The sequence below is a fragment of the Lepisosteus oculatus genome, chromosome 6 (genome assembly GCF_040954835.1).
Source record: "Lepisosteus oculatus isolate fLepOcu1 chromosome 6, fLepOcu1.hap2, whole genome shotgun sequence".
Lineage (NCBI taxonomy): Eukaryota > Metazoa > Chordata > Actinopteri > Semionotiformes > Lepisosteidae > Lepisosteus > Lepisosteus oculatus.
The window spans coordinates 12,305,357-12,321,415 of NC_090701.1; the positions used below are offsets into that span (position 1 = coordinate 12,305,357).

A 16,059-nucleotide genomic window follows, 5' to 3' on the forward strand; every position below is an offset into this window, starting at 1 on the left:
GCTTTTTTTCCCCTCCTCCTAGCGCCTCACTGTTTAGACAGCAAGCTGGTTATTTGAGGTTGGAATCGTGCTTCTTCCACATTGCTCTGACCGGTTTATTGCCTGCAATCTTTGTTTGCTCAAGGCCCCGCTGAGTTATTAGCTACTCTTTAAATATGCTTTACAGTGCCGTTACAATGCAAGTTCTTACTTGTTTGCTTTGGAAGCAGACGCAAATATAAGACAGAAAACTATTTTTTAAAGATTAGGCACACACTAGACCAAACTGCCCTGTGTTTGCCCTTTGGCAAGCACCAAATAAGCAAATCCCCTTGCCTAACAATCGTTAGCATTACCGTACTTATAATAAATGTGAAAAGGAAGACATTAAGGAACAGTGCTGATATTTTTTGCATGTTAAAATATAACATTAGAAAAGAGAAGGGAGTCCAGGGTGTCCATCTAATTAAACCCAGAATGCCAGCTGTTAGCAGGAATCGACTCCAATGATATGACTCTGCAGTTTGCTCTGAAAGGCCTCCATTTTTGCACAAAACCATGGTTCCTATTTTTAATCCTTAAAGCCCTACCTCTTAATTTCTATTTGTGTCCAAATGTGTTGATGAAAACGCTGTAATTTTCATTATATATCTTAGTATTTTACCATGGGCTTTCCTATATTGTCTAGACTGAGGAAGGTAATGATGAGGTAAAAGGAGCACATAAATCCTTTTCATGAGTTGTCTCGTCAAGATCTGTGTCACCTTTTTTCGCTACTCGCTTGATATGATATTGTCTCCTGCAGTAGTCATTAATCTATTATTATTATTAATTATTAATATAAATAATATAAGGATTTTCCATATTTGCTATTCTGAGAGGCTGGAAGAGAGCGCTAAGAACCTGGCATAAAATTTTGATAAAGAATGTCAACACCCGTAAAGCCCTATTAGAGAATCTGGTCCCTAATTCTCTGATAAGAACTGTGTGCTTCTCATCCAGTCAATGAGCAGAGTGTCTAGCCCATTTGAAATGCTCGGCCGTGGTTCATCAGGAGAGCCATGCCAGTATGATGGCAGAAGAGAGGATTCCTGCTTTGCAGGCCACTGAAAGATGAATAAGCTGCCTCCTTGGAATATTGCTGAGTGGGACGCTGTCGACATCCTCCAGTCAAAAGAGCCTAATCAACAAGATCGCTAGTGCTAGAGCAGTGCAGCTCGGTTAAAAAGAATTCTCCATTGTTAATGCAAAAAAACACCATAATGCTCCCCCTCCAGTCACTCAATAAATTTGCTAATGGAGAAACACAGTATGCACTCCATATCGAGTAGCAGTTATGTTTCTGTGGCCTCTTACTTTATCATTGAACAATTGAAAGTGGATTCTAAAATTAAAAACCCATGCCACCTGCATCTGTCATTTTAGTGACGGCTTCTGCGCTGCTGATAGACCTCCTGTTCATGGCCTCCGATGTACAGGGACATACAATAGCAAATCCTTTCTGCCTTTAACAGCTATAGTATTGCCATTCACATGTAGTATATACATTCCCTGTAATGGCCCACATTTCTAAAACCTTTCCGTTAACTTTTAACTGTAAACTTAGAGAAGAACTCAGTGAAGCCGTAAAGTGTCATGTAAATATTTTTGTCTATTGATTTTAAGTTTACAGTTTAGAAGCGTATTTTTGTTTTTTGCCGTTTTCAATGTTTCCTGAAAAGCACAGCCATTGTTATGGGCCAAAATGATTTATTAACTGATTTATTATCCCTTTATTATAATAATTGGGAAAGATGCACAGGGGAAAGATGCACAATTGTTGGTGTACATCTTTCCCCTGAGCCTTTGCAGAATCTCAGTTGCTGAATTATTCTCCTTTGAGAAATCTTGGAGATTCAGTTTTAGCCAGAAATGCTGCTGTGTTATTATAAATAACACTTCCACTCTTGTGTACAGCATGACATTTTACCTTTATTTCATTGAGTGATGTAAGGAAAGCCACAGCTTGTAGCCACACACATTGTTCTGATTGCCACTATTGTTTTGTTTTTGTACCTAATAGAAAGCAAATATTGGTATGTTACACTGCTGAAATACTTGCGTGATGAATAGAGATAATGGCTCAATTATACAATGGCTGCACAAATCTTTTGTCCTGCACTTGTATTGTGATCTTATCAAATTAGAATCTGGATGGATTAACAAAGTGTAAACCTGTATTTCTTCAGAATATTTTCAATGTCCTAAATCTAGCCCAGTATTTCCAGACAGTCATTGATATCGATCACACACATAGACATGGTTGCACAGTTCTGCATTAATTTTAAAAGGGAATTTAGACAATCAGCTTTAAAATTAAAGCACGGATTACTGGGTATTAGCAGGTGAATTGAGGTGATTCCACCTCACCTGCTGTTCCCGTATCCTTCCTGACCAAGCAGTGGAAAGATGTGTGTTCACAGTAACATTGATTTTTTTTTTTGCGAGGTCCGAAGAAAAAAAACTGGAGTTTACCATGGTAAAGTCCACAATGACGTCAACTGTCGGAAATGTTCACCAAAAAAGTCATGAAAATGAAAGGCTACTCCATGCTGGGCCTCCCTGTCTGTGGACATCACTGTGAAGGGCACTTTCTGAAGCACTCTGCCTCTCTTCTACAGAGTTTGCCCTTTTGTCACATTGGCATTATGCTATAGCCTTAACACCATGATTCTCTCTTGACTAAATGTGTCTCTTTTAATTGATAAAGTTATGTGAGCTCTCCAACACATCTTAATATATCTCTGTCTTACAGCTTTATATACTAAAAGATAATTAAACAGTCAAGTTACTCTTTTAAACTTAGCTACAATGCCTGTGCCAATTTATCAATTAACCAATTGTCCTTGTAAGGAACAGCTCCAAGGTTTCTGAAGCATGAGAAACTGAGCCATTAGATGTCCGGCATGTGCTTTGAAATGGACAAGTAAGTATCTTAGTCATTCTGCCTGAGCAGTTCTCATGTTCCGATAACCTGAATCCAGATGAAGAACAGGTGCTGAAACAAGGATGGAAAACCCACTCGGATTGATTCAGCGGCTTCCATCGCTGGTCAGGATGACAAGACAGCTACATCTTCTTTCTGCAGTTTTTTTTTTTTCATTTTTCTTTTCGGCATTTGAATTAGCCCGTACTGGTTCATGTACCAGTATTTCTGTTGTCATCATGAGAGATAAACGTGTACACATATTCGAATACCCAAAGCCCTTTCGTTTGTATTTTAAAACGCAGTGGATGTATAGAGCTTGGGTGAGCACAACAGTCATCGGATTTTCCAACCAATTCTTTGTCTCTGAAACAATCCGTTTTAATAACAAGGCTTTCAAAACCAAGGAGAAACAGATTTTTTCCAAGAAGAAAGATTTTTGGAAGTTGATGCACCCTCTTGGAGATTTGAGACCGGGGAATTTTATTGTGCAATATGTGACTTTTTCAAACCCAGACTTTGCTAAAACAGATTTGACAGTCCTGTGAAAAATAATCTGAATGTGAGGAATGTGAAGACAGTCAGATTTACTAGAACTACTGCCAATAGTAACCCACTGAACCAATTGCCTTTGTGAAAAGCAAGAAGAAAAGAAAGCTAAACTTGTCCAAAGTATGTATGTTATTAAGCTAACTACCTGTTGGCATAAGGCTTCACTCTCTTGACGAGACAAAATTACTTCTGCTGTCAAGTACAGCACTGCTGCGATATGTACTTTGGTATGATGCTGTGTGCTTTATATATCTAGTTGGGCAACTACAGGCAAAAGTACGGATCATTTCATGTAGTGATAAATAAATCTTAACCTGCTTAAGTGTCTAACATATTGTTCATACATATTTATAAACCTCTGTTTGGTACCCTTAAATGGGTTTGTGATTTGTAGCCCTGGTTCTTAAGATAAAATAATACAGCAGGCCTACCTTTAGCATATTGCTGTCCTTGTCCATCTATTTTTGAGATTTCCCTGAGATACACTAATTCAGAACAGCAATGAATCAGTTTGCTTTAATAAATACAGACAGAGTCATTAATTTGTGTTGGATCATATTGATTTAAAGTAAATTGTAGAGAATGATGGCGATGCACATTAGCACAATACTTGAAGAATTCAGCTAAATGGCAATAACATTTACTTAAACGATGTTTGTAAGGCACAAATATTGTGTAAATTGACTTCATCTGCGTAGTACACTCTTAAAGAAACCCGGCGGAAATTTATTGCTTTGGTTAGTATTTGTTTTCCACCTCCCTCTCAAAATATTTTAATGTTTATACTCACACTAACTTTATTGATGAAATGCTCTTTATTTCACAGTGCATCCAGTAATGCACGAACATACTGTACAAGATCATATTTATTTGAACTTAAATGAACTATGGAAAGGAAATGTTTAAACGGTGGAATTTAGTGTACTTTTTTGGATATGCAGTTATAACTGGACAAACTTTACATTAGAACAAAATATCTTAGAAAGTAGTAGTGATTTAAGCAGATTTTGCATGATGCTTTCACCTTTGCTCCAACAGTTTGTGCATCTCTTATTTTTCTTATCACAGTTCACATCCTGACATGTTAATCTAGTAGTGAAACATTGTCAAATTTTCACCTGTTTTCACAAGGAGGGGTCATAAATCCCAGCTTGTCTCCTTAAGAGTATTTCCTGTTCGATATGACTTGGAAGTTAGAGAAATACATTCCTACCATCCCCAACGTGATCAAAGCATCTGCAGTAAGCAGGAGCCTACATACCTAAGGGATCTCTTGGTGCTGCAAACAGGTGTGGCACTTTTAACAGCTGTAGCAATGTGGCAGCGTGTATCACTGTATATACTGAGAAGTACAATTCCTTCTCTTTAAGGTGCACCATGGAATAGGGCGATTTCTTAAATTCTGAAGTTGTAAAGGATTTGTTTTCAGACAAATAGTCCAAACCCCACGTAATAAATGGAACAATCTGAGGGAAATATATCAGAACAGGGATAGTATGAAACAAAACTCACAACTGCAAAAAATGAGGCAAAGAATCACTGTCTCCTTAACTGTGAAAACAGTGAGAAAATGCAGAACAATAAAAAAAAACCTTTTTTATTGCAGATTTATCTGACCCAATGGATTAACTAAATCCTCACCAGACAGCTTGGTAATTCCTAATCAGTTGTGACATGAGGGGTAGTTTAAGGAAATAGGTTATGTGTAGTGAACAGCAGTGTGTAAAAAGAATTTGAAACCAGTGAGTGATGGACAGTATAATCAAGAATGTCTTTCTTAATTCTCAAGCCAGTTCTGCATTCTTTAAAAGTAAAACCTGAGGCAACTTTGTGATGTCCAGCTGTGCTCGAATTGCTGGTACATGGAAGGTTAGTCACGTAAGTATCATAAAAGTAATGTCAAAACTGGTTTGTCTTTACCAGTAGGTGCAGCAGTCGCAGTTACACTGATGTAAACCAGTGCTTGACAAGACAGTTTTATCTATATTGCGAAGACATCTCAGAACTGTGTAATTGGAAAACTGTTCAGGCAGGTTCTGAGAAAGGTAACTGCACCATATCTGTCCTTGACAGGTGGTTGAACTGAAGCTGGGCGGCAAGGATATCCCTGTCACTACAGCCAACAGGATAGCCTACATCCATCTGGTGGCAGACTACAGGCTGAACAAACAGATAAGACCTCATTGCCTGGCTTTCCGGCAGGGCTTGGCCAATGTGGTTAACCTGGAGTGGCTTCGCATGTTTGATCAACAAGAACTGCAGGTATCGTCAGCTGTATAATTTATTGGAATTAGTTGTAAGTGGGCTTATTTATTTGCAATTAGTTACATCACATCAACCAGGTACCTTAACTGTTCATTCCTCTTTTTTATTAAAATTGTAGTTTGTGTTGCTATTTGCACAGTTGACGTGTTGCATGTTTTAAAAAGCTATGCATGCTGGAATTGGAAGTAGGCAGCTGCGTCAGCATGCGTAGGCTGCAAAGGAACAAGTAAAGGGTTTATTCCATGCTGCAAAGAGAAGAAAACAAACACAACGTTTCGGGTGTAAGCGTATTCCATACTGGAATTTTGACAGCATACATCAATTTTTATATCCCAGTATGTCCTCATTTTGCTAGGAAGGTTATATAGCTGAAGAGAGTATGTGTGTTTCCTAATACTGCATGTCACTTTTCATTGTAATTGTATGTTAATGCACCATTTTAAGCTTGTTGGTTTCTACAAACAGATATTTTCTTGTAATTATCACAGCACAGTGGCAGGTTGCATTGCTGCCTCACAACTCTAAGGTCCAGGGTTTGTGTTTGGCCTGGGGCACCTACTGTGTAGAGTTTACATATTCTCCACTTGTTTTCATGGGAAGTGCTCTAGTTTTTTTCTGCCTTCCAAAGACTGCCTTTCTGCCTTTGGCTGTCTTAACTGGTGTCTCGAAATTGACCCTGCGCTCCTGTCTGTGTGCCCCACGATGGACTGGTGTCCCATCCCTGGGATTCTTAGTTCTTTGCACTCCTTCTCAGGAATAAGCTACTTACTAATAGTCAATGGGTGGATAACAATACCATTTTCTGTTCTGGGTTATAGAAGAAATAAAGAAAGATAAAAATCCCTTGGTGTGTGTTAGAATTTAAGCAAAGTTATATGGTCTTTTCTCCCGTCAGGTTCTGATTTCTGGTGCACACATTCCCATTAGCCTTGAAGACCTAAAGAAGTTTACAAACTATTCAGGTAAATAAAATGCACTAGCCCTAGAAGTCTGGTTTTCTTCTTAAGTTTTATTGTAGGTTTTTGGATCTCCGTGCTAATATGTAGAATGTGATCAGTCAACCTTATTTTGAATATCAAATCTTTTTTCCTCCCCTAAAATGTTATTGTGAATGCCAAGTTCCTTCACATATTGTAGTAAATGATATACCACTCTTGGCAGCAACTACAGAGGAAGCAAAAGAGGATTGCTTTTAAAGAGAAGCAAATCTTTCCTCAAATGACTCAGCCTTGGTACTAAAAGGATGGCACTTTGATTGCCAGTGAAATTGGGGAGTGCAATGCGATTTTGCTTTTAAGACCTACGATTAAGGTCTGAGTTAGGGTTTTACTTCCATCTAGTGGTTATTTATCAAACCAGCCATTTTAGTTCAGGTCAGTAGAATTCATCCATGTTTTCAATTTATTCTGTATACATTACATTTGCACTAGTGTACATGTATCAAATATGGGAAAAAAGAAAACTGCAGTAGATAATTGTACACTCTCATAAGCAATGTCCCGAATTGATATGAACCCCATTATATTTCAGAAAGACAAATATTTCATTTTGATATTTGCGTTCCATCCTGAAGAAAGATAAATTTCAGTTAATTTCTGGGTTAACTGTGCAGGCAGTGTTAAACATAAAACTGTTTCCAAGTGGCATAGAAAAAGATTGTTAAATCTCTTTCTGTTGTTGACTTCAGTTTAATTAATTCACTGGATCCTCCATATAATTCACGTGCTCTGTTTTGAATAAGAGCAATGAAAGCAGAATATATTTACATTCAGGACATACGTCACCTGTGACACATTAAATGTTAAATTCATGATGTGTAATGAAAAATGGCAGCAAGCAGAAATGTTTCCCATTTCTAAATATGTATTAATATTTCCAGATTGTCTAATTTGGAACTTCATAATATTGCATATAATGTGCTTTTCGCAGTAACCAGCACATTTTTAAGTGACAAATCTACCAGTCCAGAAATACTTCTGAAATACCTCTATTTCATTCATCGTAATCTCATTTCAGGTGGCTACTCGGCAACTCATCCTGTCATCAAGATCTTCTGGGAGGTTGTTGAAAGTTTCACTGACGAAGAAAAACGCAAGCTGCTCAGGTTTGTCACAAGCTGCTCCAGACCTCCGCTTCTGGGTTTTAAGGTGAGTCAGACAGCAGCTTTGAGCTGGAATGAACACGGTTAGCCTCTCGTTCTCCTCAATAAAATACTTACAAACGCATGTACGGGACACAGGATGACCAAATATAGGAAACGGGCTTTTAATTGAAACCGTGCAGTGCTTGAATAATTATTTCCAAATAAGGCTCCGATAAGGCTACCCTGGAGTGTGTCTTATCTCTCCTATTCTTTGGCTTTGCAGTTCACGGCCTTCACATTATAATACAATTTGAGGCTTTGCGTAATACTCAAGGGTGTGGGGTTTGTCTGCCCTCATACATTTTGAAGTGGGAGTGACTGGATTGTGAATGTCAGCACTGTTATCTTAACTTATATATTGAAAGGCACAGTCGTTAGTGTCCAATTATAAAGCAATTAGGTGATGTGGAGCCTCTGTGTTCCCTTGCTAAATAAATACATATCTGCAAAACTGAACAGCAGTGGTAAGTGAAGAAACGGAAAAGGTATTGAAGCGGTTTGTTCACAAGCCACACTGGAGGGATTAGTCTGACAGAACAATAAAAGCAAATTAACCATCTGTTTGTGGAGAGGACTCTCTGGTTACTATGCACAGTAGAAAGCACATGCTTCTTATTCCCAAGACTGAAACAGGGTGGTGTGAGCAAACATGCCAAAAATTTCCCTTGGAAGATGGCATCATGATCTTAAATGTTAGATTTTGTTTAAGGATTTCAAGTGACATTTTCTGACCAGGAGGTATTGTTCAACAAGAGATTTAACTAGGCTTTCCTATGTTTTATTACACGTAAATCAAAATAGTTTTGGTGGTTGGAGTGCACATCTTTCTGTACTGTTTTGGATCAGGTCAGATTTCAAATCAAATGTTGTGAAGTTTTGTTAGTGATTTTTAATGATTTAAAAGATTTATGATTTATGAAATACAATTTACAGTTTAATTTGGATTTAAAATTGTTTAAGCCTTAAATAATCAAAGGTTGAAGTTTTCCCCCTACAATACTGGGAGGGGGATAGCCGTTTAACATAATTTCTCTCATATAGACAGTTTTATGTAGGAAAAGTGACTGTTAACACCACATATCTGGGAACTAAAAATGAAGGGCAATATTGTAAGATTTGTTTTTCAATTCTGTATGAGAGTGTGCTGTTATAAGAAATCACCATGACTAACGGCCATGTATACAAAGGTTTAATGGAACATTAACAAAACAATATATGTAAAATCAAGAAGTCCATTGTCTCCTATTGTACATAATACATTTTCCTTTTTGTTCTATTCATCCTATTAGACCTTTAGTAATGCTTTCTGCTTACATATTCATATATATATACACTTCTGTGTATATACTCTGTATATTTACATTAATATTTTAAGTTGCCAGTTCTTGTCTGTTTCTCTGCACACATCCAATTTGAATTGGGTAATTAAGCTGACCTGCTGCTACAACACCTGTACTACATGGGGAGAATGAGCACCTGTTCACACACTCTTCCGAGAGGTCGGAACCAGCTGTCATTTGTCATGCAGTGAGTTCCACAGGGCGTTAGAGAGGAGGTCATTCCAACTCACATTACAGGCAGCTCACAGCTGATCACAATTTCTATAGCACAGCAAGCTGAGGGAACGTTGGCTTAACGTTGAGCTGCCTAGTTGTACTCTTTCATTTAAGGAATTTCACAGACACCTAATGAAACAGTCCATGGAATGGATCCCAGGGATATAGGCTTAAACAACATTGCTGGGTAGCTTGGTCCAGACTCCAAGACACCAGGGATTCCTTATTCCCTGGCTTCTTTAGGTCAGTGGCTGGATTAGATGGGTTGAATAACTGGACAACACAGTGGCCCACTGGCAATGCTGGGGCCCTGGGTTCAGTTCCTAGGGTGCTGTCTGTATGGAGTTTGTATGTTCTCTTCGTGTATCCTGCCTTGGGCCCATTGCTTACTGGAACAGTTTCCAGCTCCCTTTCAACCCAGAATTGGGTAAAGAGGTTTGAAGATGGATGGATTGAATACACATAAATAAATTAAAAAATAAACAATGAGCTGTGAACCGTCAAGAGTCTTAAACCACAGAAATTCATGAAACCTCATATTGACCTGCTGCTGTTGGCTAACTGTAAATTCAGCTCTGCATTGTTTCAGTAAAAAGAATTTACTTTATACAAGAATATAGATCTGAAGCAATATTAATTGGGATAACTTTTAATATATATCATTGATTATTAAGTTCTCCTACACAGAATATCTGTATTTTGTTAGAAACATGTTTGAAGCAGGGACTAAATTATTTAAATGCGCAGTAAAAACATTGATGGCCATTAGAGGAGTTGAAATCCATTAAGGATTTTATGCACTTATGCAGTACAGTAGAGAGCTGTAATTGTCAATTGATTGGTTTTATTGCTCAGATTTCCTCCCCTATGTCTCTCATATTGTATAGGTGGTTATATAAGCGCAATGGACAGCCCGTCGTTCTCCCAAAATATTTAAAGACAGAACATTGAAATGTCTAATTTCATTCATTTGACTTTGGGGAAAAATGACGTTTGTAGCCTTCTTGGTTGGAAGGTACGGTGCTCCGAGGTTGCACTTTGACTCTGCCCTCAGCTACAGCCAGCTTATCTTTAATTAGGAGCAGTAAATGTCAAAGAATTCATTAGACAAGAAATAGCACTGTCAGGATAAGCCATTTAAAAAAGGTGATGGAAACCCTTTTCTCAAAATTATCTTTCCCAGAATGACACATTCTCAATAAGCAATGATAGTTTAATACGTTAATTGTCAGAAAAATGGGGTTGTTACGGCAAAGCCTTCGGATCCATTTAACTGGGCTCATAAATTGTTGAACCTCCGCCATGTCTTAAAATAGCCGTGCGAGTCGAGAAAACCTCTGTAAGCCACAGCTGCTGCAAATCTTCAAACAGGAGTATCAGAGCATTTTCCAGCAGTTTTCTGATGTTAACAACTGAACATTTTTGCCTTCTACGTAAAAAACAATAAAGCTCCTTGTGGGGAAAAATAAAAGTTCTTCGAAGTCTGTCATCCTTGCAAAACAAAGGACTGCAGTGGTAAAACTGAGATAAGTGACGTATATCTAAATATTGTTGTAGAGTAATTGAAATAAATGACTCTCCAGGTAAACCAGTGTATTAAATATGATGCTTCCTGCAAAATAGTCTATTAGTTATACAGCATACAAAATCAGTAGATTTTTACGTTGAACAGAAGAAGGATTGTGACTGGCGTTCCCCATACAGCAGCTCTTAAGTGGCTAAACACTGCCCTGCAATGGGGTATGATGAAGATGATGATGTGCCAAAGTATCTTGTTTCTACAAGTACCAGCCAAAAGATGTACATAGAGAAGCACGTTGCACAGTTAAATATCAAAGTATCAAACTGCCTGAGACAATACTGTACTAGGTAAAATAATAATAACAATCCTGACAATAAAGTGTCTTTCTGGACACGGCCCTCAAAGCCCTTTACAGGTAATGGGGACTCCACTCCACCACCACCAATGTGCAGCCCCACCTGGATGATGAGACAGCAGCCATAGTGCGCCAGAACGCTCCCCACACACCAGCTATCTGTGTGGAGGAGAACAGAGTGATGAGACCAATTCAGAGGGATTATTAGGAGGCCATGATTGGTAAAGACCAAAGGGATATTTAGCCAGGACACTGGGATAACACCCCTACTCTTTTCTAGAAATGCCCTGAGATTTTTAATCATTTTTAAATTTAAAATTTTTAAAGTCAGGACTTTGGTTTTATGACTCACCCGAAGGACAGCGTCTTTTTACAGTATAGTGTCCCCGTCACTACACTGGGGCATTAGGACCCACACAGACCGCAGGGTGATGGTCCCCTGCTGGCCTCACTAACACCTCTTCCAGCAGCAACCTTTGCTTTCCCAGGGTCTCCTATCTAGGTACTGGTCAGGCTCACACCTGCTGAGCTGCCATGGGTTGTGAGTTGTACGTTTCAGGGTGATATGGCTGCTGGCTATAGGGTTGAGGTTAGTGAGGCACAGCTCCTGGCAAAGCACAGTCCTGGCACTTCCCAGGCACCCAGAAGCTGTCAGTGAGGAACGTGTGGCATCTTCAGTTGGCACTGACCCTTAGCTGTATGTTAACCTGTAAAAGGTTGCGTGGGCAGGTGTGAAGAGCTTATCTCCTCATCCCCATTCTCCCTGCACAGTAAAGGTGTTGTTAATGAGAACAAAGATGGAAGCAAAATAATTGACTGTTCTAAACTGGGTGGCTGCATAATGAAAAAGAAAATGGTTAAAAACTGGCCCAAAATGAAAGAGAAAGGTTACAGAAAGCAGAAGAGAGTGTGACAATGCTTGTAACTAATACATTCCATAATCTCTTATTAAAATTACTGTTTTTAGGATAACAACACATATGAGCAAAGTCCTCAGAGTGTTGTTGTGAAAGAAGTGCTTTTTTGTTTTCGGTCCTAAATGCATCTCCTCTTAGTTTCTGTTTGTGAATTTGTGTCCACAGTTAATAATTAAACTTGAAACTTGTTGGGTCCACTTTATCAATGTCTTTGTGGATTTTGAGAACTTGAATTGCATCCCTGAATAGCTTTCTTTGTTCAGACCTACAGAGTTCAAATTCCTTTAACCCAAAACTGAAAATAATTTGTTTGATTCTTTGAACTGTTTCTATGGCTACAATACTCGTTTTACAGTATGGTGACAAAATGAATGCAGTCTCAGAAATAGAGTGTTAATGGTGTGTTGTAGTTGTCTTATAACGTCATCTTCAGTTCGAGCAGTATACATCTCACTGGACCTGCAAGCACTTCCTCTGCCTTTTTATTGCTTTTACTCCTGTTTACAACAAGTTTGAGCCATTTTTTTCCTTTCCAGAACAAAATGTGGATTCATTGCCTAGGAAAAGCACAGTGACTGTTAGTTTTTATCTTTGAAGACTACTATCAAACGGAGTAATGCAAGATAACATTATCCTTTTTGTGTGCAGTTTGCCATGTATCATCTACACAAACAGGTTACAAGCTGAACCTTTTCACACTTTAATTTTTAATTAAGTTGATACACCCAGCCCTCAATATATGAATGTTATTCACTCCTTAAAACCTGTTAAGTGAAAATATGTAATCCAGCAATGAAACTTCTGTAACATGTCAAATCTTCCATTTCATTTCTTAGGTTTAGTATTAATATTTTTACCCAAGAACTGAACTGTCAAAGTAAGAACACTATTTCTTGGATATCATAGCTTGTTACGCTGGTACAATGGTTGACGAGATAAAATGTGTAACAATTTTTAGATAAATAACACGTGAGACAATTCTAAGAGCACAGATGCACTGGAGAATTGTGGGAAGCTATAGTAGGAGTTCTCACTCTTCGGATGGCTTGTTCCTTTCGGGTGACGTACCTTCGTTGTAGTGAAGATCTCTTTGAAACTGATAAACGGGTAGGAGCTCACACACTTCCTAGGAAAATTCCTACACTGGATGTTCATTAACAGATATTCCCCATAGATTCAGAAATGGATGAGAGTCCAATTTAAGCCCCTTTTCTACGTATAAGGCCAGATTAAAAGTTAGCAGAGATGTTTTGCTGCTTGTGTTTTTTAACCTGTGGTGCACTTAGAATAACTTTAGACGGTACCTTTAAAATAAAACATATGTCACTTACTTAAAGGTGTAACTGTGTTTAATCAACGCTTAACGTCCTCATGTCTTGATACAGGAGCTGTACCCTGCCTTTTGCATTCATAATGGCGGGAGCGATCTGGAGCGTCTGCCAACGGCCAGTACCTGCATGAACCTGCTGAAGCTTCCCGAGTTCTGCGACGAACACCTTATGAGGAATAAACTGCTGTATGCCATAGAGTCATCCGCTGGGTTTGAGCTGAGCTGAGAGTCTGCAGAATTTGCCCTTTAGGGAATACATATAGATATATGAGTGCCTAATGTGTGACAGCACCATGTTTAGGGAAAAACAAAAGCAAAAAACATCCATTGAAATTAGTAGAACATAAAAAAAAACATTACAGGGAGAATAGGTAAGGATAAATAAGATTTCAAAAGTGCACTGAGAACATGTTTAGTTTTAAATTTGTGTTTTAAATAACCTTACTTGAGTTGAATAAGTACAAAAAAAATCCAAGCTGCTTTTTAAAAAAAAAAAGAATTTAGTGTTAAAACAGGCTTTCTGGGCTGTTGCTGTGTTTAATTCCCTAGTCAAGCACACTCAAAATATCACCAAAGATTCAGCTTTGACTCTGTGCTGTTTCAAGGTTGTTTTGAAATACAGGCAATAAGAAGACATCAGTCCAAGCCAAACTGAAGATTGTGTTCCACACAAGAAGTGTGGAAGATTTGTAACGCAGTCCGCATTTTGTGTTAAAGAGGCACTTAGGATGTACTGTTTTTTTGCCCAAGTGATTTTGAGTTAACACCAGACTGAAAGATTTATTTTCCACTGGAAGTCGTCAAGATTCTTCAAATTTTTTGGACATCATAATGATTCTATCATTTTTATTTACATTACCATAGTATAAATGCAAAAGCTTTGGCGTGCCTGTAGTGTGCATTGTATTTGGCAAAATTACACAATATTTGAGATGAGTTCTGAAAAAGGAGTTGTGAATATGTGTATGTTTACGCTGTTCTTTTACTGTTCCTCACACAGTTATCTGTACAGTTTTTCTTTTTCACATGTATTGGAATTCTATGGGATAAAGCTTTACCTTGTGTTTTCCCCATTTATTAAAGTGAACAAACTACTCTCTTTTCCTGATTTGATGTTTTTGGCATTACGAATTATTGCAGTATATTTTACATAAAGCGAAGCATGTCAGCTGTTATTACTGTCAATTCATTTGGCTCAAGCCTCTATCCTAGAACCTTGACATTAAGTTAAAAAAAATGTAATATACTGTATAACGGAAAGTGTAACAATATAAGTAAAGTGTGAAAGCTTCATAGCTTGGTACTGACTGTTCAAGTAAAATAGCATAAACATAATCCAGTAATTTAGTAAGTCATGAAAAACGATTAAGCATATAAAATAGAATGGGCAATCGCAATGAATAAGGTGAATATTAACTTCATAATTTGCTTGAATAGCAAGATACAGCAGGAGAGAGAGTCCGGAAAAAGATATGTGATCTTGTGTGCTGGATAATGTAGAGTAACAGAACTACTGCTGGTGCTGGTTGCTAGACGGGAAGAAATGTTCTGGAATCTACAGGTGTAGTCTCTCTAAGTGGATTAATTCTGCATTTAATAAAACCCTAGATATCTGACCATTGCCCCTGCTTAGTGGCACCTTACAAAGCTATTTCAGATTAAATCCTGGCCACACAAAAGTCTACATTTTAAATCCTCTTCATCAACTCACACAGTATATTTTTCCTGTATATTTATTGGCAATAGTACATGGTTTCTCAGTTTGTGCGCAGACTAATGCTTGTCGAGCTCAGGAATTCACTGTTTTAATGCCGTGGTTCTTGCTGCTCAGTAAACTTAAGAATTATTGTTATTTATTATAATTAGTTTGTATAGCAAACGCTTATTTCACCCCAGGCATCAACAATAAGATGGGCGCAGTGTTTAGCGTTGCCGTCTGTCAGCGCTGGGGCCCCTGGGTTCCATTTCTGAGGTGCTGTCTGTGTGGAGTTTGTATGCTCCCTCTGTCTGTGTGTGGCTTTCCTCCGGGTGCTCCGGTTTCCTCCCACAGTCCAAAAGCAAACTGGTAGCTTCTGGGGAAATTGGCCCTGGTGTGAGTGTGTGTTTTCGTATCTGTGTGTGCCCTGTGGTTGACTGGTGTCTCTTTCATACAGTAGGCTCTGGCTCCCCCGCGAAGCTGTATTGGATGAAACAGTTGCAAAACTGATGGTGGGATGGGTGAAAAATAAAATGCAATGAAGTTTGTTGAAGGGTCTGTGAAATTAAAGTCCAGTTTCCATTTCTTGCAAGTTGAGTAGCCCAAGTGAAGCTGTAAATGAATGACCCACTATTTCTTCCCTCTCTTGCCACTTTCTTCCCCACGTACAGTAATGTATGAGTCGCTAAGTGAGTCATGGTTGCTTTTCTTTTTAAAACAAAAAGCCTGACTTGTTTTTCTTTGTGTGTACGAGGAACTGCCGGAATTAAAAATAACAC

General features: G+C 38.4%; 1 protein-coding gene across 2 annotated transcripts in view; it reads left to right on the plus strand.

The window, feature by feature from the left end:
• The window catches only part of ube3c (ubiquitin protein ligase E3C), a 55,909-nt gene extending 40,059 nt beyond the window's left edge, over positions 1-15,850 (plus strand). For both annotated transcript variants that reach the window (XM_015354910.2, XM_015354911.2), the window contains exons 21-24: positions 5,570-5,758; positions 6,657-6,723; positions 7,778-7,908; positions 13,640-15,850. In XM_015354910.2, the coding sequence (XP_015210396.1) occupies positions 5,570-5,758; positions 6,657-6,723; positions 7,778-7,908; positions 13,640-13,810 (558 nt within the window). In that variant the 3' untranslated portion in view covers positions 13,811-15,850. The remainder of the gene's footprint in view (positions 1-5,569; positions 5,759-6,656; positions 6,724-7,777; positions 7,909-13,639) is intronic.
• Positions 15,851-16,059: the final 209 nt, after the last annotated feature.